The sequence below is a fragment of the Pseudonaja textilis genome, chromosome 8 (genome assembly GCF_049901715.1).
Source record: "Pseudonaja textilis isolate UNSWEBS1 chromosome 8, rPseTex1.2, whole genome shotgun sequence".
Classification (NCBI taxonomy): Eukaryota; Metazoa; Chordata; class Lepidosauria; order Squamata; family Elapidae; genus Pseudonaja; species Pseudonaja textilis.
This window is the reverse complement of record NC_141997.1, coordinates 52057062-52080592: the sequence shown is the minus strand read 5'-3', so window position 1 is coordinate 52080592 and position 23531 is coordinate 52057062. Positions and strand designations below refer to the sequence as shown.

At 45.5% G+C, this 23531-nt stretch overlaps 1 protein-coding gene across 2 annotated transcripts; it reads right to left on the bottom strand.

The window, feature by feature from the left end:
- Positions 1–213: 213 nt before the first annotated feature.
- MAEA (macrophage erythroblast attacher, E3 ubiquitin ligase) lies at positions 214–22846 on the bottom strand. 2 transcript variants are annotated; one of them, XM_026720449.2, is made up of 9 exons: positions 22681–22846; positions 16235–16417; positions 13299–13502; positions 10240–10362; positions 7827–7903; positions 5213–5321; positions 3907–4040; positions 2827–3022; positions 214–1708 (listed from the first exon to the last, which is right to left on the bottom strand). In XM_026720449.2, the coding sequence occupies exons 1-9, from the start codon at positions 22747–22749 to the stop codon at positions 1613–1615; spliced, it is 1191 nt and encodes a 396-aa protein (XP_026576234.1). In that variant the 5' UTR covers positions 22750–22846; the 3' UTR covers positions 214–1612. The 2 variants fall into 2 exon arrangements, with proteins under 2 accessions (XP_026576234.1, XP_087794193.1); XM_087938067.1 differs by lacking the exon at positions 22681–22846 and adding an exon at positions 22155–22314.
- Between the last annotated feature and the right edge of the window lie 685 nt (positions 22847–23531).

The following is a 23531-nucleotide window of genomic DNA, read 5'->3' as shown; positions in this document are numbered from 1 at the left end:
TGCAATCACACAAAATCTTCCTCATACAATTGGCACTTTCTCTCAGAAAATGATTTAAGGAAAATTCGAAAGGCTGCTACTTGTGAAAAACAAGTTTTTGATAGAACCCCAATAATCCACCATTATTATTTTTTTTTTGCAGGAAAAAAATATATCTTATTAATCATTTGGTTTTTAAATCACATAGTTTTAACTAACGAGCACAAACGAGGCTTATTATGAGCAATGTCTTTATTAGCTAATCAACATCAACATGCAAAAATAAAGGCTAAATACAAAGTCTATGGTATGGTTTTCGTCTCTACTACAATGAGGGGTGTGTGTGTGTGTCTGGAGGATGATAAGGATGTGATTGAAAAATTGAACTAACCACCTCTCTTGGGCCACCAATACCCTAAAATTACATAATTCTCCTGCAAGGCATCTTCTTCTTCTTCAAAACTTAAGGTTACCAGCTGATTTTTTTTTTCTTTTTCATGTGAATACATTCTCAAAAGCAAGAAAATAAGGCAGTAGCACTAAATGGGTTTTTGATATTTGAATCCTATGCACATACTAACTAATAAAAGGAAAAGTCCTTAACACTATTGGTCAACTGGAAAGGAGGACAGACGGACGAGTGGCACATTGTGGCTGCAATGGTACCAGTTCTGCGTTTAATGCAATTTTTAAAAGATTCTTCCAATTATCTAGGATAGAAATTTCTCAACGGTGGGAACTGGGAGAGAGATGGGACTTCAACTCCCAGAATTCTTCCAGTTCCCAAAGCTGAAAAAAAACCCAAACCCTTCTCTATTATCTTTTCTTCTCGTGTGTTAGCATCCATCCAGCATCAATTCCAAGGACTGACGGTCTTTTAAAGGCTACGTGACAGACGATACCAAACCACAAAGTGTCTGCAAACACAAAGTGTTTTTTTGCACAGCTGGGTGCGTGCTTCCAGTTGGTGACACCACCACACATTGGAAGGGGAAAGTGGCTTGCGTGGCATGTGGGTCCCGAAAGACACCAGACGGATACGCACCTGAAAGCTGAAACCAGCCCTCGGGTGCGTCTTCTGGTAGCTTTGCATATTGTGTCACCTTTAAATCATACAATATTTCACACACAGGTAGAACCTTTGAGATCTAAAGTTATTTCTCTCTCTCTCTCTCTCTCACATGGGAAAATGACCTGGTTTGAGTAAGCTGCTTCCCCTGGATGAGTATTTGAGTGGGGAAAAAAACAAAACAAAAAAAACCCAATTGGGCTTACAAAAATCCAAACATTCAAAATTTGTTCCCTCCGAGTGCAACTCTTTTTCTTTTTTCTTTTTGTTAACTTGAGTCGCACTTCCTCGCTTTTTCTCAAGAGTGTGTTGTGTTGGTTTCTCTTTTTTTTTTTTTGCTCACGGATCTTTGGTCGCAAGGAGAAAGAAAAGAAATGCCACCAACGAAGCCTCCGTTTCCCCACCCCGTCCCGTCCCTCCCGAGTCGCAGCTTTTCTCTGCCGCGCGTTTACTCCCCAAGATCTCTGGTTTACAGGGCGCGCACGGCTCGAATAAATCGTGTCAAAATCCGGTGGCACTTCGTTTGCGCGTGAGAAAGGCCCCCCCCCCCCTTTTTTTTTTTTTTTACATAATGAAGACTTTCTCGGCCTGGGAGAAACTGAAGACCTCTTTGGTTCGCGGGCAAACGACTCTGTCATCCTGACGAACAGAAAGCAAGGACTGGAACGAAACACAGGAGAAAGTTGTCAGAGTATATTCATGAGCTGGAGAGTAGGGCAGGGTAACGAGGTCAGCCAAGGAATAGGCATAGCAACTAAGTCAGCCAATGAGGACTGTTTGGAAACTGAAACTAGAAGTAGCCTAGGCGTGGCTCTGTTAAGCTCTGCAGCTCTGAGTTTGTCTGTTGAAAATAAAACGGCTTCTCTCCTCTGCTGTGATCCTGCTTGCCTGCTGAAGTAAAGTGAAACTGAGATCTGTTTCTCAGCTCCTGAGTTGCTGCTGTTCTGCTCTGAACCTGTAACACGTCTGCTTCTGTTTGAGTTTGCTCCATGTTGGAGAAATCTACAACTGGTATTGTAAAATCCACTTTATGTGTTTATAAAGAAGTTAAATGAAGCCTCAGCCGTCTGTGTTTACTTTTCTGGCGCTGAATTTACACTGCCATACTCTGAACAGAAAGGTCAGCGGTGCCTCAAACCACAAGGATCTTCCGCTACAGGTTAATTCCTCGGCTTACGACCGTGACGGATGGCAAAATTTCTCCTGTTAACCGAGACGGTTAAGGGAGTTTTGCTCAGTGGTGGGAATGATTTTTTTGCTACCAGTTCTGTGGGCGTGGCTTGGTGGGCGTGGCAGGGGAAGGTTACTGCAAAATCCCCCTTCCCTCCCTACCCACTGACCTGCTTTCCAGCTCCGTTCTCCTGTGCAGCGCAACCACAGGAGACCCAGCCGATCAGCTGGGACTCAATGGGAGGCAGAGAAGAGACGGGGTTGGCGTGGCCAGTCAGAGGTGGCATTGGCCGGTTCTCCCAACTACTCAAAATTTCCGCTACCGGTTCTCCAGAACCGGTCAGAACCGGCTGAATCCCACCACTGGTTTTGCTCTCATTTTATGACTTTTCATGCTACAGTTGTTACGTGAATCCCATGGTATTAAGTGAATCTTTTTAAAACCTCGATCGCTAAATGAACTGTTGTTGAGGACTCCCTGTGGCGAAACAGCTTCTTACTGTTTTTTTGGGGGGAATTTTACAAACCCTTCTATTAAAAATGTGATGTGTTTATTATCATAGCCCGGGCCAAAGCCTGAATTGGGAGGGCCCTGAGCCACAACTTACGTTGTATCCGTAGACGTATCCGTTGGGGAGCATCATAGGGGGGTTGTTCTCATTCATCACGTCTCCTGAAATCTTGCAGACTAGCCGGGAGTTGGCACAGTGGGCCATAGGCAGGGGCTGAGCCAGCTTATTGAGGGATTTGCTACACACCGGACAGTCGGGGTTTTTGGAAGTGCCGTCCTCTTTGTAACACTGTCTGTTTGGAAACAAGCTAAGGAATCGTAACAGCAGGAAAAACTATTGAAAGCGGTAAGACAAATAGCGGTTGCCACAGGTAACTCAGGGCCTAATATGAAATGAGGCAGATAGATAGATAGACAGACAGAAAGACAGACAGGCGGGTTTTTACCAGTTCTGTCCACCTCTGTAGAACTGGTACCTCTGAAGAGCAGCAGACATAGAACTGGTTCTATGTCTGCTGATGGTTTTGCCCACCCGCCCACCTGGGCTCTTACTTGATCATTATTTCCTGATTTTTCAACTTCCTGCAGTTATAAAAAGCAGGAAAAGAGGGCTGTTTCGAAAGCTGCTTCTCGACAGGCGTGCTAATGATGATTACAGGCGTGCCACTCACAGCGGGCAGGGAATCTCGGAAAGAAAGAAAGAAAGAAAGAAAGAAAGGAAGGAAGGAAGGAAGGAAGGAAGGAAGGAAGGAAGGAAGGAAGGAAGGAAGGAAGGAAGGAAGGAAGAAAGAAAGAAAGAAAGAAAGAAAGAAAGAAAGAAAGAAAGAAAGAAAGAAAGAAAGACAATTACAAAATGACAGATTACAGACAATTACAGACAGTTTGGAGTTTTGACCAAGTGCACTGCAAGGAAACATAATCTTCCCATTCATCGCAAAGATGCAAAAACTGCATTTTTCACATTCCAATCTGGGGTTGTTTTTTTGGGGTGGAGGGGGGGCCTGTGGAATGCAAAAAGCAGGCGGGGCTGTCCCTCGGACGACTGTTTGAATGATCAGTGTGTATTTGCCAAACGGAAGCTTAGGAAAGATGCAGTCTGTTTGGGGAGAAAAAAATAAATGCATTAAGTCTTTTTTTTTAAAAAAGAAAACCCCGGAGAGTATGCGTGGAAGGATACGGTGTTTTTATGGCAGACAGGCCAGCCTGGAGTGTTATGGTAAAGACGGAGTTATTCCCCAGCTGATGCAACCTGTAGTTATCGTATCTAAACTGCTGGATGAGCATCCTCCACCGAGCAGGGTCCAGGAGATCCTGGCGGGAACACACAACAAGTACAGTTTCAGACCATCAAAATGTAAATTATGCACGGGATGTCCTCGAGTTATGGCTACGAGCGAGCCTAAAGTTTACGTTGCTAAGGGAGTCAACTGTTCAGCGAGGTTGCCCTGTTTTACGGCCTACTTTGCTATCATTGTTAAGTGAGTCAGTGTTAAGTTAGTAAGTCACGTGATCCCCTGTGGCGAACTTCTGACAACCAGAGTTGACAGTGCAGTTGAGAACCGTGTTCCTAACTTACCGTATGCAGTGATCCACTTAACAACTGCATCAAGAAAGGTTGAAAAACGGGGCAAAATTCACTTAACCAGCGTTTCACTTAGCAATAGAAATTCTGGGCTCAATGGCGCTCGTATGTCGAGGGATGCCTATATCTAAACAGGTAAGGATGCCCAGAGATGATTGTCGGTATAATGCAGATCTGAGCAGGCTTACGACTCTCCTCTTTATTGTGACTGGACTGGACTAGAATAGAATATAGAATAGAATAGAATATAGAATAGAATAGGGAAGAATAGAATATAGAATAGGAAAGAACAGAATAGAATATAGAATAGAATAAATACAGAATATGGAATAGGAAAGAACAGAATAGAATATAGAATAGAATACAGAACAGAATATAGAATAGCACAGAATAGCATACAGAATAGAACTGAACAGAACAAAATATTCTTTATTGGCCAAGTGTGATGGACACACAAGGAATTTGTCTGCAATGTAGAAGCTCTCAGGGTGCATACAAGCAATACGTGATAAATCACAATCACAGTCACTGTAAAAATAGACTCCTCACAAATCATATAACACGCAGGCATAGTCACAGGATGCTAAAGAAGCCATCAACAGAAATCATACTAGGACACTAATAAAACGATATGAAATGTAAGATACAAACACCAAAGCTGCTGCCCTAAGAAGTCCACAGTGCAACTTCTCAGGGGCCATTGTGGGAAACCGATTCTCGTACCAAGATTCTGTTGAAACCCACCAGCAGCTGGAAGGCCAGTCTCGGTCTGATTGAGGGAGGCCAGCCTGCATCCTCCTGCACCCCTTCCTCGGCTGACCACTTTAAGCCCTACTGACCTGCCACTCCTCCCCCCCAGCCCCCCCCCCCAGTCCCCCAGATGGAAGGGAAAGCCGCATACCTTGTAAGGGGAGATGTGAGTATCCGAAGGAAAGGCTAACATCCCCATCACCTGCCGCACTTCGTCCAGCTGGCTCCCTTCGGCCTGGCTGAAATGCTTCCGTGCGTGTCTGAAATGCACGACAGGAGAGGACAGGGTTTCCTTGGGAGGCCTCCTTCGCTCGCGGAGGCCTCTGGCTGGCGGCTTCTACCGCTGCACCATGGAGAGGACCTTCACTTCCCGCACCTCTCTAGGGTTTGCCACTTGCACAGGGGCAGAGGGGAAAGCGCTCCAGAGGGTTAACGTCACTGCCCCATAGAGGATCCTGGGTTGCCCTCTCCCCTCTTTGGAAGAGCTTTAGAGCTCCCGCTGCCTCAGGAAAGTTCAAAACACCCTCAAAGATCCATCTCATCCTGGGCAGCCTTTTTTTTTTAACTATAACCATCTGGCAGACAGTAGAGGACAATAATAAAAACAAGGACAAACAGGCTGAAAAACAGCCGCTATCCCAGGGCAGGAGCTCTTTTGAATTCTACTGTCGAGTGCAATATTCATGCAATATCAGGGATTTTCAATCCAATCGTGTAGAATCTGAAGGAGGTGTGTTTGTGTTCAAAGTCATAATGTACACTGAAGATGGTGTACAATGGTGTGCAATGACAATGAACTGATCTGCTTTGTTTATTATAAAATGCAAGTGTGCTGGCCCTAGGAATTCTGGGAGCAAATATCCCTCCTGATAATGAATTGATTTTATTCTCCGGAATAAAATTGGTCTTATTCTTCAGAGTACACCTCCTGTTTTATATTGTTATAATGTACACTGTTTTTCGTACGTTTGACTGACCTTCCTTCCTTCCTTTCCTTTCCTTTCTCCTTTTTCCTTTTCTTTCCTTTTTCCTTTCCTTTCCTTTCCTCCCTCCCTCTATTGCTGATTGGAAATCCCGTATAGCCTTAACTTTAATCCTAATTTTGTACTGGGGCACTGTAGGCTATTTAGAATTAGTTGATTGGAGCAATGTAACGTCCTGTAAGAGTGCTGTTAAATAAATTGCTCATGTACAGACTTGCACGCTCCCCTGTCTTCCCTAATCCCTTGTGGGCCAACATAAAATCTGATAGCTAATGCCTGTAACCTCAGAGTCCAATTGGATCAGGCCAAAACTCCATCTAATGTAGCTCGCACGTTTACAGGCCTAAAGCGTAATAGGAGCAGCTTGAAAATCAAATCCCCCATTAATATTTGCAACCCTCTTAAAGGCCATCTAAATTGATAGCTGCAACCACATCCGACGGCACAGCGCTTCCTTTTATCGACTGTGGCTGAAACGCTGTGAGTTTCTGCTGCTGTCACTGGGACACGTCTTCCTTTACTGCTCCCTCCCTGAGCTAAGAAACTCCAGTTTATAATGTCTCCTCAATTTTGATGGGCAGCATCACACCGTAGAGCTCTACAAGAGCACAATGACACCGGCAGTTCTATTCTCAGCTGCTTCCCAAGCGATTCCCAGCAGGGCCCAGGACTGACTGTCTCCAATTGCATCTGACCCATCGGTTCGATCTGGCCGGGACGGCACGCTCTGGGTCCCATCACCAAATACACAAATGGCATCTCCTGGGACTCAGGTGCAGCGCCTGCTCTCTGGAATGAGCGCCCACCCCCCCCCTAAAATTCAAACGGCTCTCACCCTGATGGGGCTTCAAAGGGTCTCAAAGACCACACTCTTCTTCCGGGTCTTTGAAGAGGATAATCAAGGCCCCTTCCTCTTTTTTATTCCTTGTCTCCTCCTTTCCTTCCTTCTTTCCTTGCCTGTCTCCCTCCCTTCCTCCTCCCTCCCTCCATCTTGCCTTCCTTCCTTCTGTGCCTGCCTCTCTTCCTTCTCATCCTCCCTTCCTCCTCCCTCCTTCCCTTCCTCCATCTCACCTTCCTTCCCCTTCCTTTCCTTTCCTTCCTTTTTCCTTCATCTTGTCTTCCTTCCTGCCTGCCTCTCTTCTTTTCTTCCTTCTCATCCTCCCCTTCCTCCTTCCCTCCTTTTCCCTTCATCTCACCCTCCTTTCTTCCTCCATCTTTCCTTCCTTCCTCCTTCCTTTTCCTTTCCTTTCCTTTCCTTTCCTTCATCTTGTCTTCCTTCCTTCCCTTCCTCCCTTTGTTGCTGACTGGAAGGCTCTTATAGCCTTTTTGCATTAAAAAAAAAAATGAACGTTTGATTTGTGGTTTTGAAGACAAGAAACCATTAGACAATGCAATCATTAGATAATTAGGAAAAGGAGAGCTTTTTTTCCGTAACCACAGAGTAAAAGGAAATTTTGTAATTGTACCGCATTTCTATTTTGCAGCAAAGGAACCTGGAAGCTTCTTCTATTTCTTTTTCTCTTTTCTTTTTGCATTTGTCATTTTTTTCCTCTTCCTCCCTTTCTTTACTTTGTATTAATTTTTGTTACTTTTTATCTTTTTGTAGAACTTTTTATACAAACGTATATGGAAAATTCTCCTGAAGAAAACATCACTACTTTGGTAACAATTATGAAAGAGCAGAAAGGTAACGTAGCATCTTTTAAAAACAATCTTTCTGTGCCCAATTCTGGCATGACTTTACATTCTCGCTTTCCTACGTACACAGAGGTTGCCTCCTACCTTACAGCATCCAGTCTCTTGTTCTGTCGAATAAGCTCTATGAACTCCTGAATCCTTAGACTGAATTCCAGACAACTCTAAATTATAAAGGAAACAAACCTTAAGACATGCCAGAGCAAGATTTAGACGATCTGTAATTTTATCTATGTTTATTTAAGCAACTTACCTCAAGAGCAATAAAACATCTGAATATATTTAGAACCAATATAAAAGTTAATGCCAATTAAATTTACTTCTGCAATTTGATATGCTACTTTATAACCAAATGCTTACTTAAAAAAATATTTTCTCTTACACGTCCGCATTGAGTTTTGTTTTAAAACATTATTAGAACAAGGTTTTATTTTCGCACATTTGCTCAATTGTTTTGTTCGGTTTCCATCTGAAATGTTATATAGATATATACATTCACCGAATAATTCTCTCAGAAGCCTCTTCAAAAATTACCTTTAAGCTATTCCTACTGCTGTTTATTACAGATAACAGGTAATCAGAGTTGGAAGGGACCTTGTAGGTCATCTAGTCCAACCCCCACCACCCAAGCGGGAGACCCTACACCATTTCTGACAGAGGGCAGTCCAGTCTCTTATTGAAAGTCTCAAGTGATGGCACTCCCAGAACTGCCGAGGGCAACTTCTGATCCATCGGTTGGTTGTTCTCCCTGTCAGAAAATTCCTCCTCATATCTAGGTTGAATCTCTCCTTGTTCAGTTTCCCTCCATTGTTCCTTGTCTGGCCTTCGGGGGCTTTGGAGAATAGCTTGACCCACTTCCTCCTCCTCTCTGGGGCAGCCCCTCAAATATTGGAAGGCTGCTCTTGTGTCTCCCCTGGTCCTTCTCTTCCCTAGACTAGCCAGGCCCGGTTCCTGCAATCGTTTATTGTCCCTTCAACCTCCTGGTTGCTCTTCTCTGCATTCTTTCCAGAGTCTCAACATCTTTTTTATAGTGTGGTGACGAAAACTGGATGCAGTACTCTAAGTGTGGCCTTACTAAAGCTTTATAGAGTGGGATTAGTACCTCCCTTGATCTCGATTGTATCCCTGTGTTAATGCAATTTAGGATTGCATTGGCTTTTTTGGCTGCTGCTGCACACGGCTGGCTCCTATTTACCTGGTTGTCCACTAAGACTCCGAGATCCCTCTCCCGGTTCCTGCTATTGAGCCTGGTTTCTCTCTTTTCTCTCTTAGGTGGTCCTCACTTACTGACCACTCTTTCATTAACCAAAGTTATGGCGGTGGAGCTAAACGTGTGGCCCTTAGGGCCAGTATTCAAAGTTCCGGCGGCCGCAGTGCCCATGTGACTGCGTGATCAAAATCTGGGCGCTCAGCAACTGGTTCACACTCACGCGGCACGTAGGAAATGAGCTATTACAGTGCCTGCATGCAGTTGCATTCTCTTCCTGCAAAGCAGGTTTTGCCGCTCCCGGGACTTAGAAGTCGTGGGCTTTGGTGGTGGAAGAGAGAGAGAGAGAGAGAGAGAGAGAGAGAGAGAGAGAGAGGAATCAAGGCTCACTTCTGACTGGATCTCACCCGTGCCCTACTTCTCGTAAGGAGCCAAAGCCCCTCTCAGCTTCAGCCTTCTTGCCCACAAAACCACTTTAACGGGGCCGCTGAGAGACGGGATATCCACAGAGCAAAGGAGTAGTAGTAAGGTTTGGCACTCTGTAGAGCTGCAAGGAACCCCTTGGAGGTCTTCTAGTCCAACCCCTCTGCTTAAGCAGGAGACCCTGTACAATCTGAGTCCTCCTCAACCACAACTGAGCCCAAAATTTCTGGCGTGAATTGAAACAGATGTCGTGAATTTTGCCCTGTTTATAGCCTTTCTTGCCACAGGTGTCTTAAGTGAATTGCTGCAGTTGTTAACATTTGCAGCATGGTGGTCAAGTGATTCTGGCTTCTCTATGGACTTGTGACCAGGAACACGCTGCGTGGCTTGAAAAGTGCTCGTAAGCCACGTTTTCAGTGTCGTCATATTGGATGGTCACTAAACGAACTGTTGTAAGTCGTGGCCTGCCTCTATTATGTTATTTCCCTCAACAGAAATCAGGTTTACTGACAAACGTAATTATTCTCCTGTCTTCTCCAGCTAAACGTCTTATGTCGAACAGGCGGTCCATCCTCCCCCCTCGTAGTACAACGTCCCTTGCATTTTCAAAATAAGCTCACATATTTTCAGAAATACTCACTTTCCTCTTAGTTATAATTTAGTAAGCGTAGCCCACAAGTTAATAGCTTCACAATAATGTATACAAGTTCGTTCGCAATACTTTTGCTGGAGTGTCATATCTCCTGTTTTCTTGGTTACATAAAGCTTCTAAAAGAAACACCTTGATTGACCCCTGTCACTTCCCCACATTCAAGCCCATGACCAACCAAAGCAACGTTCTCCAGCTACCCTGAAGACCTTCTTTTGTACCTTCATTTTCCTGAGCCTAGACTTGTTATCATGGCACCAAGCTAAACAGGTCATGGTTTCTTGTCTTTCCAAGGATTCTTCTACTTCTTTGGCAGTTAGGAACATCTCGATATTTACCAAGTCCTGGAAAAGCAGGAAAGCACAATTATTCCCCCGAGAATCCGTGTCACTGGCGTTTATGGAAACATCACGAGAGGATCTAAGACAGTTTTTTTGTTCAGGGCAGAACTCAGAGAACCGATAAAGGAGAATATTTGTAGCTCAGGGTCGAAGTCAGAGTACGGCAAAGGGAGGGTGTGTGGAAGAGGGAAGGATGCGGTGTCCTTCAAAGGTGGATTGGAAGCCAATTGTCATGCCCCTGTCAGAGTCTGAATCCGAGGAAGATGAACAGCTGACAGGGAGTGGGAGTGTGGCTCCAGTTGGCTGTGGAGGGAACTGGGGAAGGGCAAAGTCCGGCTGGGCAGAGCAGGGAAGAGGGAGAACAAGGGAGAGGGATTCAGAAGAAGACCCAGACCCACCCCCTCTTCATCCTAGGGCATACAGGGAGGAACGGAGAAGGGAGCAACATGGGTGGCATGGCTTAGGGGGAGGAAAGGGCCCTGATTCCCTTCATTAGCCACACCTGGGAATGAGAGTTTAAAAGAGATGCAAGCTGAGTGCGGTGTCTGCTGGGAGCAAATGTGAGTTTATCTTGTGTTGACTTTGATTATCTGTGTTCCTGGCGTCTTTCCAACCGTGTTGATTTATTGCTGTTCCTTCACATCTGGAATTCTTGCTCCTCCCCTGCCGGACTAATTACCTCATCTTGCCTTGATTGGACTTATAGTTACAGTTTTTGTTGACCATGTTTTGGACTTGAGTCTCTGCAGCCAAAGGCTGTTCCTGAGAGTTTTTCTCCAGCCCAGGAGGTATCCAGGGCATTGAGGGCAAAGTTGGAGCTAATAAAGGGACTCCTACTGATTATCTGACTGGGTTTCCTTTGTGCCACGTCCCTTTGGACCATCACATCAATCATGAATTGGCTAGAAATGTCAAGATGGAGATTTGGGTCACCTCATGAGTAAATGCCCGAAAGCTTTTGAGTTCAGGAAATTTCACAGCTCCCAAGAGCGCAGGTGATTAAGGAAAGCTCTAATATGGAACACTAACTTATTAAGTGTCATAATATTTGTTAATCTTCACCGATCAGTGGGCTGAGACAGCTTTTGGGGGCTCTGGGACGGCTTGCTGACTTCACAAGCCTGGAAAACACTCTGCAGATGGAGGTGGTTGATAAGACCTCTCAACCTGAACCAGATGGCTCCAGCAGAACTAAGAATAAACGGCCGCAGAGAAGAACTCCTGCAATTTATAGCTGATTGCTTCCTGGCACATCCCAACTGCCTTGGGTATAAGACTGGCTGCAAACATATAATCCTGATACTCCCAGGGAGCAAGGAGCTAGTCCCTCGTCTTTCTACAATAACAAGAGCCCTGTTTTCAGCCGCGGGGTTATTTTCCCCTGCTCTCCCTCGTAAAACCTCTTTACTCCTCCGTCGGTCTTGAATGTCTGGCCTTTCTTTTAAGAGGCAGGGTCATCGTTCTCTGCGCATTTCATGGCAGAGGAGGACAGAGATATTTGAGGGGGACAAAATATGGGGGAGATTGTCTAAGAGACTGTGTGGAAATGTGATAAACGGAGCAAGATTGTTATGGGAGGAAATTGGGGCCACTACAGAAAAGATTCCCAGGATCGGAGAAGGATAACAGGAGAAAAAGACTCAGAGTAACTCAGCCTTAATTATATACTTGTAAGTTGAATCGGAGAAATGTTTGAATGGGCTTTCGAGATTTCTAGCGTTATAGTACCCCATTGCTGATAAAGACCATTCCAAACATCCAGGGGGCTCCTGTTTCCACAAGAGGCTTGACAGATAAAAATTAAAAAGAATACAGCCGCTTATTATTGCTGCGTTAAATAAAGGGGAAACAAAGGGCTCTGTGTTTTCTGAGGAAGGCCGCCCATTAGGATGGAAATCTTAGATCAGTTCGGGCTGGAGTCATTTTTGAGCTGGGGGAGGGGGGGATCCAAGTCGAGCAGTCTTTGTACAATTCCAACCAGCAAATGCATATATAACCCACTTAAAGAGATGGCATCCGGCTTGCAGGGACTGAAATACTGCCTCTGCCTGCATTCTTTTAGCTCTAGTGACTAAGCCAAGATTATAAATTGCACATTAGAATTCCATTTGACTGAATAGTTTAAACATAACAGGAAATGAAGAGCTGTTTTCTGACTGCCCAGAATGAATTTGCCTGGGGCAAATGTTCTATTGCAAATGTTATTTGCTATTACATCTGTACAGAACACTGGGGGGGAGGGGTAGGGAACCTGAACGCAAAACAGATCAACTTTCAAAGAAAAACTATGGGGATCTTCCAATAAATCCACTTTGCGCCAGTGTTCTTAAATGATTACTTTGAGCTGTGGAAAACATTAGGACAAACCAATTAAACAAGTTCAATCAATGAGTAACATTCACTGTATGGAAAAGAATATGCCATTCCCCAAAAATAATACAAATAAATTGATTCCAGCCAAACATCAAAATGTGCTTCATGCACAGGAGAGCAAATTGTGCAGAAGGAACATGAGACAACTTGTTAAAAGTTATCTGAGCACCACGGGGTACAAAAATAAATAAAATTAAAAAGGACTTCAAGACAGGCCAGCTATTACTTCCTGCCACCCCATCTCAGGGTATAAATGAGAATTCTGCATTTGCTGTTCAATAGAAAAACTTCAGAGCCTAGAAACCATTAAAAAAAAACATTTAAGGGATTCTTGCTACTTTCAGGCAGCATCTAATAAATAGGGAAGGACAGCTCTTGTATGGCTGGCTCGGGGAATTCTGGGAGTTGAAGTCCACCAGTCATAAAGGGGCCATATTGAGCATGGATGGCTCAGGGAATTCTGGGAACTGAAGTCCACCAGTCATAAAAGGGGCCATGCAGGATCCTTCACTTGGGCAATAGAGCCCCGCAACCACAACCGCCGCTCTTTGAAGCCGAGTACCAACCTCAATGCCGCTCTGCCTGGCTAATTTCACAGCAGTGTTGTAATAGCCACACCGCAGGAGATGTTCCACCATCATGCGGTCCATCCGTTTTTTCTTCCACATGTTGGCGGCCGCAGGCTGGTCGCTGCTGTGTTCTTTAAGATGCTCGATTCTGCGTTTGCATAGTTTCGCGCTCTCGTCCTCCGCCTGGATCGACTCGACGGCCTGCACGAGGGGAAAGCAGCCCTTCAATCCGATTTCTGAACGCAGAATTTCCTACTCCAAACATAAAGCCACCAGGTGCGCTTGCAAAGCGAAGGGAGCAACGTGCGTTTGTACAACAAACACAACCCGTATAAAATCTAGCCTAGATTGGGTTAGAGAAACTACAGCCCAGTGTGTCAGAATTCTGGCAGTGACCCCCAATTAAATCCTGAGTCTCAAGCCAAACTTCCAAAACTTCAAAACGATTTATTGGGAGTTAACATGTCCGGCACTGCCTGGGTGCAGCCAACTCTGAGACACATCATTCATTGTCACCCTTGGCCCTGGTTTTCCCTCCACCTCCCTGGGTGTATCATAATTCATATCCTCCAATGGGATACATCCATAGCCCAGAGTCATCAATCATGCTCTCCAATGAGAATTTTGCATGGCAGAAACTTCGGTTACCTAGAAACTATCTTTGAAAAACTACGGAATGCACTTTCGGTGTCCAAGCAAAACCCTTTCCTTCCTTTCTGTTGGCAACTCTAAAAAGACCCGAGAAATATTTTATGAGTTGACACAGTGATTCTCAACCTTGGCAACTTCAAGACGAGTGGACTTCGGCTCCCAGACTTCCCCAGCCAGCATGGTGGCCTGGGGAATTCTGGGAGCTGCAGTGCACTCATCTTACAGTTGCCAAGGTTGAGAATCACTGCTAAATGGACCATCCTGGCTGTTTCTGTCTTCATTTTGTGAACATTTCTTTGTATATATGCTTGCAGCAGTGAAGGCGTAGGAAAAAAAAATTCAATTGCTCTGCACCTGAGGTGCAAACCTTTCATAGGGAAGCTAAGAATTCTTAGCCTAATGCAGATTACTGGAGTAATCAATCGCTTTCAACTTAGCTCTCTTATTCCCCCAGTTGCGGCCTCTGTGCAGGAGGAGAAAAACAATTACACCTTCCCCATTTCACACCACTTCGCTGAAATTGGTTGTTTGTCGGATAATCCAGAATGAATATGGCGCGTTCGGGGGTTTCAAAGAATGCTCTGCCTTGAAGCCGGCGTAGAAAGGGGGAGGAACTTTTGGGCTGATGAGAGATACGTATAAATCCATCCTTATTTTAACCATCAAGTGATTAAAAAGTGCATTCTAGACAAGCAAAATAATCCTGGGATTTCAAATCGCTTTTGCTCCTATCGCTAAAAGATATTTGTAGCTCAGGGTTGACATGAAGGGGTCCTTGGTGCTCTCTGAGCTGGCTTGTTTTCTTGCAGGCGTTTCATGACCCAAACTAGGTAAAGTCATCAGTGCTAGAAGGGTGTGGGGGTTTTTGGAGAGGAGGAGGAGGAACGGAAGAGGAGGAAAAAGAGGAGAACTAGGGAGTCCTTGGTGCTCTCTGAGCTGGCTTGTTTTCTTGCAGACGTTTCATGACCCAACTAGGTAACATCATCAGTGTTGTTAAGGAGTGCAATTTGCTGACACTTTATAAATTGACAACAAACACCACTCTTTACTAAAACCGATGATGTTACTTAGCTAGGGTCATGAAATGCCTGCAAGAAAACAAGGAAGCCCAGAGAGCACCTACGACCCCTCGCTTCTATCACGGAAAGTTTTCAAAAGATTGGACCGCCATTTGCTTGGGATGGAAGAAGGTCTCCTGCTTTGGGCAGGGGGTTGGACTAGAAGACCTCCAAGGTCCCTTCCTGCCCCAGGATGCTGCGATTTCTCTAGGAAACCCAAAATGGTTTAATTTTCATTCTTATTCTGCATGGCCTTTCCTAGGGCTTCAGGTCCAAAGAAAAAAGGGACTCAGGTAAAACCTTAAGGTAGCTGCAGCTTTCCCTAGGATCACACGGTAACTACACAATCCCAGGAAAACACATCGTTGAGTAGAAGGGAGGCGAGCAAACATCACACTTCCTTAAAGCAGCCAAGAGGCTCTGAGTCTGTTTTTCAGACTCAAGGTGCATGAAGAATGCCCGTCAAGAGTAATCCCAGAGGAATGTCCAAGCGTTCCCCTAGCACGGAAGATCCCACCAGCAGGAATTCTTTTGCTAGTAGAGGCATAGAGGCAGTGCCAATAAACAGGGATTTGTTAAAAAAATAAAACAAGGTTGAAGTTCTATAAACACCCTGAATTGCAAAGAGTGTCACTGCAGATCTTGCAAGATTTTGCTTATTCTTAAAATGTTTTTGAAGTTTTTAAAAAAAAAAACACCTGTAAACTCAGGCACCTTTGCAGACATGAAACCTCTGATAGAATAGAATAGATTGGACATACAAGGAATTTGTCTTTGGTGCATATGCTCTCAGTGTACGTAAAAGAAAAAATAAAATACATTCATCCAGAATCATAAGATACAACACATAGCGATAGTAATAGGATATACCAAATAAGCGATCAAGTCATACTAGAAAACTAAATAAAATCATATAAATCATAAAGATACAAGAAACAAGGTTATAATCATAAATGGGAGGAGACAGGTAATAGGAAGGACGTGAAGGAGGATAGTAATAAAAGCACTTTGCAAATCGCTTGCTTCTTATTTCTAAAAGGTGTTAAAGGGCTCAATTCCTTCACTTTGAGCAGCCCCCAAGATGATGTGCAATTGCCTCCAAAACTATGATCCTTCTCATCTTGGAAAGTGAAAACATCATAAACTCTCAGAAGAAAATAGAACCGGAAAAAAAAAATCCAAGAGCTCAAACAACGACCCGGGGGAGGGAGGAGAGGAGGTTACCTTCCGTTTCAGGACGCTGAGTTTTTCCACCACTCCGTCCAGGAGACTGACCACCGAATCCACAGCTGGGCAGCTGCTCAGGGTCTTCTCCAGCTCGGCCACCACCATGGTCACGTGGCTGGTTTCCCGATCGATGTTCTTCTGAGCAGCCCGGAACCGTTTGTTCAACGTTTCGTAAGGTACCTTCAAAAACAAACCCACCTTTTGTTGTCTAGAGAGAACACTCCTCTTGAGCCTGGTTTGTTATCTTCACGGGACAATTGAGATGCCACGGACTTATTTATTGACATATACCCCTTTCCAGCAGAAACAGCTTAAGAGTTATCACGTTACTTGTAATTATGTTCGTGCTCACCCAGATATGTTTATGTTGGAAAGAGCAAGGATTAGAGAGAGAGAGAGACTTGGCACTGGCACCTGTGTTCTAGTTATTCCAGTTATTATCTGAAATTGGCAGATAATAGAAAACGAGAAAACTAACCAAACTGCTTATCTATAGCCCCACTGGCTTAAAAAGCTTATCAATATAGCAATCCAGGTTTATGTCACTGGGAAGGTGGGGGAATAAGTAGCAACAGCCCTCCCCCCCGTACTCAATGAATGTATGTTTTTATATAAACAGTACTTTTGAAGATAGAAGGAAAAAGGCGAGTCATGTTTTCCCATAAGCCTGTGAACTGAAACGGAATACTCTTACTATCCGTTTAATGAATGCCCTGGGTAAATAAATATTTTTTTTTTTTAAAAAAACCCCTTCCTTCACATACCAAAATACAACCAACTGGCAACACCTGCTGCCAGAATCTTTTCTCCCAGGATAAAAAAAATAATAAATCATCATGCATCAGAATTTTGAAGTTTATCTAACTTGGCCTGCCTTGGCATCACAATGGGGTAGCATTACATCAAGGCAGAGAGGCAGGGCTCAGACACATTCTTGAATGTTTGATGGAAGGGAAGCACAATTGCACTGAATTGTATGCCATTATTTTATATGAAGCTTGATTAAAGATCCGGTTAGATCAGAAGACACAAAGAGAACTGCAGAACCTCTCCTGCAAAATGTTTTGTCCATTGGGCATAGGATCCAGATATTATTGTTAACCAGTTTGCTTACACATACGCTTACCTACCTAAAATCACAGATATGATCTTACTTACTGGAAGTGAATAAAGGCAACTATTTAAAAACCTAACCCATCTATGTACATATGTATGTATGTATGAAAAAGCCCCATGGTATCCATAAGCTTGCTTATAGCCAGATTAACTCTTGAGGTCAAAATAAGAATCTTGCTCCTGGTGTATGTAGGCATATGTCTGTCTGTCTCTCTATATGTTTTTGTGTGTGTACGTGTAATTATATATATACTACACACACACACACTAAATATAAATTGACAATGTTTCCAGAGATACTGATAGCTTTCCATTACCCTGCTTTATAATGGCGTAACAGAGCATAACGTTTGATTATTTTAACACACTTTGTATTATCCCTTCAGAGTGCCCTAGAATAGATGTCATCCAGAGACCACACGCTGAAGGAACCGAAGGAACTTTAATCCGTGTCCTTTTCTATGCACTTCAGAGAAACCATTCAGTATTTAGAGATGTTTCAAATAGTTGGGATTCCATCGCACAAATCACAAGAATTGCATTTCACCGTCAGCTGCATTAAAACTAAAATAGGGATAAAACTCTTATGTAACTTGTGTGGTTTTTTTTTTTTTTAAAAAAAGCAAATCTATTTTAACCTGCTTATTTTCTACTGATAGCTTGAATTTTGTTTACTGTAATATATTAATGCTGGGAGCCATTTTGGGCGCTTTGTTTCTTTTAGAAATGAAGACTCCAAATATAACAACTACAAACAGTAATTCAGAAATAAGTCCCATGTTTTCTTTTTTTATATTGTCCAATTTCTGGACAGCTCTTATATGTGGAATCCCTAGAGTAACATATCACAAAATCAAAATTAAAAGGTAAATATAGTCACTAGAAAGCCAGCAAAATGCACAAGATCCACATTTATGTATTCCTGGGTTTCTGAGTAGAGTGAAATGTTTACAGTCTGGCTGATTGCATGCCTAAATAAAGGTAGCCTAAATAAAATTAATTTTGTATAAACAGAAATGTTACTATTATAATTAAGAAAAAAAAAACAAAGAGGGTTCAGTAGTTTGTTATTTCCTTAACCTCATAATCTCATCCCAAAGACCACAACAATTAGAAATCAGGTAATTTCTGATTGTAAATATTATTCACACCCACAAATCATTTTGATAAAAATATTAAAGGCGCTTGTTATCTGCATTCAATATTCTGAAAATCAGTCGCTGCTGGAGTTATGAATAATGATGAAGATCTTTAAAAATCTACTTAACATTTCTCTTCCTACTGTGTGGACTAAATAGGCTATGCAGGATTGTGGAAGATGAAGGGGGAAGCATAGGTTTAAGTAGGTGGGGGGGAATCAGCTTTTTTCAATTGCTTGTTTATATGAACAACAAAAAAAATATTGCAATTTCTTTGGCATATTTTACTTGATAGCATTAATCCTTCCCAGCTGAATTATGAATTTGTGTGGTTGTTCTGAGCCGTCTTTGCTTGGGGAGGCAGAAACCAGACCTGCCTCTGCGGAATTTGATTAGTTCAATGTGGTTCATGTTATTTCAAGAGGCAACTCAGCAGAAATGGAGATAGTCATCTCTCCTTCTTCCCCCCCCCCACCCATCAAACACTGTTGCTGCCCAAGCTCCACTTCCTTCCCTATCCCAGCCCCTTCGAAGGGTGGGCGTTTTACTCACTCGGAAGGCGGGTAGTTTAGATCGACCCGAATGGCCCTATGCTCAAAAAAGGAGCCCCCATAAAACATGATTTAGAATAATAATATGTTGATGGGTTTTTTTAAAAAAAATATCATTCATTCCTTTCTCGTCTCCCTGCTTTGGGGCCTTTTTATTCCTAACAATTCCATTTTTTTAATCAACCGAAGCTCGACTCCTTGGAACCCTAAAGTTTGCATCTATGGTTGGTTGGTAGCCAGTATACCATTCTGGCTAAAGAGCAAGGGAGAAAAAAATGATTTAGATTTATACATCTTGAACATCAGTACTGCCAGTGACGGCCGTGCAATTCCAACGGTTTTAGAAGGCTTCTAAAGACATTTAAATCTTACGCGTGGCTTTTGGGTAGGGCCTCCTACCATAAAATGTCCTTTGAAAAAGAGGGACCATCACGACCTGTTAATTTTGAAGGCCGTTTGGGGGATCCTGAATCCACTGAACATACTTATTAAAATCAGCCTTGGAAGGTGAAGGTTATTGGACTGCAGAAATTCCATCATTATCATTTTAATTATAGGCTTCCGGGGAACTGCCGCTCTGACCCTCAGCAGGGGCACTAATGGTTCCCGGAGCAATAATTTCGGAGCCTCCAGTGAGGGGTTCCCAGGTGAATTGGGGCACCCGGGATTTAGAGGGCAGATGTGCTGATCGCGGGTTTCCTTTCCATAAAAATGCCCCAAAGAGCTCTTCAGGACCAGGCATCACCCTATCAATCTTGGTCTATAATTTCATCTGATCTGAAAAAGGACAGGTGGGGGCCAGAACCACCCCTACCCCACCCAAGAAAATGCCAGCCCTTCACTCAAGAGATGCAAAGTCTAAGAGCACCTACCTCACTAGGATCTTAAAATATGGCAGGGTTACACAGAGAGCCAGGCTGGCGGTTCTTACAGTGCCACTTAAAACACTGGGCCCAGTTTTGGCCACCATGATACAAAAAGGCTGTCGAGAGCCTGGAAAGCGTGCAGAGAAGAGCAACAGAGGCCTGGAGGGGTTAATGGCTGAATGGACTGAGCTTGCCTGGCCTGTTGAAGGGAAGAAAGGCTGGAGGTGACAGAACCGCAGCCTTCTAGTTCTTGAGGGGCTGTCCCAGAGAAGGGGGGGTGGGCTTACTCTGCAGAGCCCCAGAGAGCAGGGGAAGGAGCAGTGGGTGGAAGCTCGTTAAGAGGAGATCTAACCTAGAAGGGGATTTTTCTGACAGAACAATTAATCAATGAAAGAGCTGTGGATGGTCCATCACTGGAGGCTTGTAAGAAGAGACTGGGCAGCCATTAGGGTCAAAAACAAAGGTCTCCAAACTTGGCAAGTTTAAGACTTGAGGACTTCAACTCCCAGAATTCCTGAGCTAACATGACTGGAGAAGGAAGAATTCTGGAAGTCCACAAGTCTTCAAGCTGCCACGTTTGAAGTCCTCTGTTATAAGGATTCCTGCTTGAGCAGGGGGTTGGACTAGAAGACCTCCGAGGCCCTTTTCTAATATTATTCCGTGACGGTTCCACTGTGAAGACAGCGGAACAGCTGGCCTCCAGACACTGTGGGCGCTCCAACACTGGAGGCTTTGAAGAAGAGACTGGGCAGCCCTTGGTCTGAAATGGTTACAGGTTCTCCTGCTTGAGCAGTGGGTTGGACTAGAAGACCTCTGAAGCCCCTTCCAACCTTATGACTGTATAATCTCTGGGGGAGGGGTTAAGGCACCAAGCTAGAGGCCAGCAGACCGAGAGCTGTAGTCCCGCCTCCAGCCAGGTAGGTAGGTGACCTTGGGCCAGTCACTCTCTCTCAGCCCTGGGAAGAGGCAATGGCAAGCTACCTGCCATGAAAAGTGCGGAAAGCAACCTGGGGGGGCATCAGGGACTCAAAGCCCCCCCCCCCCAAAGCATCACACAGCCAAGTCTAAGAGCACTGTGACAAACTCACCTGCAGGCAGTCTTCCGCTTACCGCAGCCCCAAATTCTTACTGTTAAGTGAGACATCTGTGATTTTTGTCCCCTTGTATGACTTTTCGTGCCACGCTTGTTAAGTGAATCACCACGGCTGTTGGTATCTCACTTCCCCCACCTTAATTTTGCTTGTCAGGAGGTCGCAAAATCACCTGACCTCCCCCTCACTGCCACTGTTATGTGAGTCAGGTGGGTCTGAATTTTGACCGTGGGGGGAGGCTGCCACGGTGGTGTGAAGAAAATGGCCTTGAGTCACTTTTTTTTTTAAATGCTGCCATACCTTTGAATAGCCACTAAACGAACTGCTGTGAGTGGAGGACCAGTTGTGATTCATTATTTCATAATTATATGTAGTTTTAATGTTTATTTTTAACCTTTTCCCTCCCCCTTCTTGGCTTAGATGTTAAGTGCCACCCGCCCAGATTTATCCCGCTACAGTAAGATGGGCAGCCAGTAATTGTAATAACTGACTAAATACAGCAAATGAAAGGACTTACAGGGGATCCTCAACTTAGGACAGCTTGTTGAGTGACTGTTCAAAGTTGCAACGTTGTTGCAAAAAGGGGACTTGTGGCCGTTTTTTCACACTTAATGACCCTGGCGGTATCCTCCGTGGTCACATGGTCTGAATTCAGAGGCTTAGCAACCGGCTTGGACTTACGACGGTAATGCGATCCCCTTCGGCGACCTTCTGATCACCAAACTCGATGTGGGGGAACAGCAGGATTCGCTTAACGACCATGTCACCAACTTAACTACTTTGGCAATCCCACTGGCCACCATCGACTCGTATTTGCAACGGTCGCCACCGTCAGAGCAAAGCCAAGTGGGGGGCAGCCGGATTCGCTCAGCAACTGTGACCCCAACTCAATGACTGCAGCAACTCGCTTAGCAGCCAGGGGGCTTTAAAAGGATTGTGAAAAGGGGTGTGTGTGAGAGAGAGAGAAACCCACTGAACCGATGCATCGCTTAGCCACAGAGATTTGGGGGGGTGGGGGTCCCTGGTGGTCGTAGGTCGAGGACTCACTCCTTTGGCGCTGTGTGTGTGTGTGTGTGTGTGTGTGTCAGGGCGATCTCCTTAAGTGGGAGGGGGGGTCTTTGGGCCAGCCCCCCCCTCCTCTCCTCTCAGCTCACCTCACAGGGCTCTTGTTCTTCTTCTTGTGGGGGAGGGCGGAGCATTAGGAGGCCCGTCCCGTGTGAAGAGGCGAATATCTGGAATAGACTCTCCTGCTCGGGCAGGGGGTGGGACTAGATGACCTCCAAGGCCCCTTCCAGCTCTTGTTATTCTATGATAAGCCTCTATTTAGAAAAACGAAGTCGGGGAGGGGGGGGGGAGGAGTGAAGATCCGCCGCAGAAAGAAGCCGGAACCCCCTTCAAGAGACCCTCCAGGGCGGCGACCCCCCCCTCCTCCTCCCCCCCCCGGGACCTCCCCCCCCACTTTTTTGTCTTGGGCGGGGAGACACCCCCTCCTTTTTTCGGGATCCGCCCTGGAGGAAGCAGCCTCGCCCTCCCCTTCCCCCACAAAGGCCGGCCTATATCCTCCATGGCGGGGAGGGGGGCGGAGGGGGGCGGAGACCCCGAGGAGGGTAAGGGTTTCCCCCACCGCAGGGAGGTACGTGGGGCGGGGGGGAGCTCCCGGGGGGAGGCGAGGCAGCCCACCTTGAGCGTGGGGTACTCCTGCACCTTCAGCGTCATGGAGAGCTGCGCCGCCGACTCCTGCACCGCCATCTTGGAACCGCCGCCGCCGCCGCCGCCGCCGCGGCAACAGCGCCGCTTCCGGCCTCTCCCAGCAGCCCCCGCGGCCGTCGCGAGACGCTTCCGCCTCTCCTCTCCGAGCGCGCGCGCGCGCCGCTGCCCCGCTCTTCCTCCCTTACGCCCCTCCCCCCGCCGCGCCTCTGCGCCTGCGCATACTCTCCTTTCTCCTCCTTTTGGGGGGGGGCGGTGAACCAATGGGAGGGCTCCTTGGAGGAGGAGACCGTGAAAGCGTTGCGTTGATTGGAAAGAGGAAAAAGAGGGAAAGGCGGGGTTTTGAAAGCCCCTGCGAGGGGCGAAGGAGGGGAGTGGCTCTGGCTCGGACCGAACCATTGCACGAAGAGGAGGAGGAGGGGGGGAGAATCTTCATCTCTCGGCCAATCCAAGGCGGAGCCCGGGAAGAGTGGGCGTGGCTCAGGAGCAAATGGCAAAGGCGGCTTTTTCGACTTTGCAAAAAAAAGAAAAGAAAAGAAAGGAATTCAACGAGATCCCGCTTCTGTTCCTAAATCCGGCTTCCTCCCCCACGCATAACCTCTGCATCTTGGCTCCCTTAGCCTGCTTTGCGGGTTTCCCCGCCCCCCGCCCCCGCATTCGCACACAACTCCCCTTGCCAGGTAGTCCTCGACTTACGACCAAGGTTGAGCCCAACATGTAGGTTGCTAAGTGAGACAGGTAGATTTTTGCCCGTTTTTATTACTTTTCTTGCCGCAGTTGTTAAAGTGGTAATCCGGTCGTTAAGTGAATCCAGCTTCCCCACT

What these genes read in the sequence shown, in the direction of transcription:
- MAEA (XM_026720449.2), bottom strand. Translation starts at nt 22,749, where the DNA reads ATGGCGGTGCAGGAGTCGGCGGCGCAGCTCTCCATGACGCTGAAGGTG. An exon ending in AGGAGTACCCCACGCTCAAG is followed by an intron (nt 16,418 to 22,680) that starts GTGGGCTGCCTC and finishes TTGTTTTTGAAG; the next exon opens with GTACCTTACGAAACGTTGAA. An exon ending in TCAGCGTCCTGAAACGGAAG is followed by an intron (nt 13,503 to 16,234) that starts GTAACCTCCTCT and finishes CCCCTCGTGCAG; the next exon opens with GCCGTCGAGTCGATCCAGGC.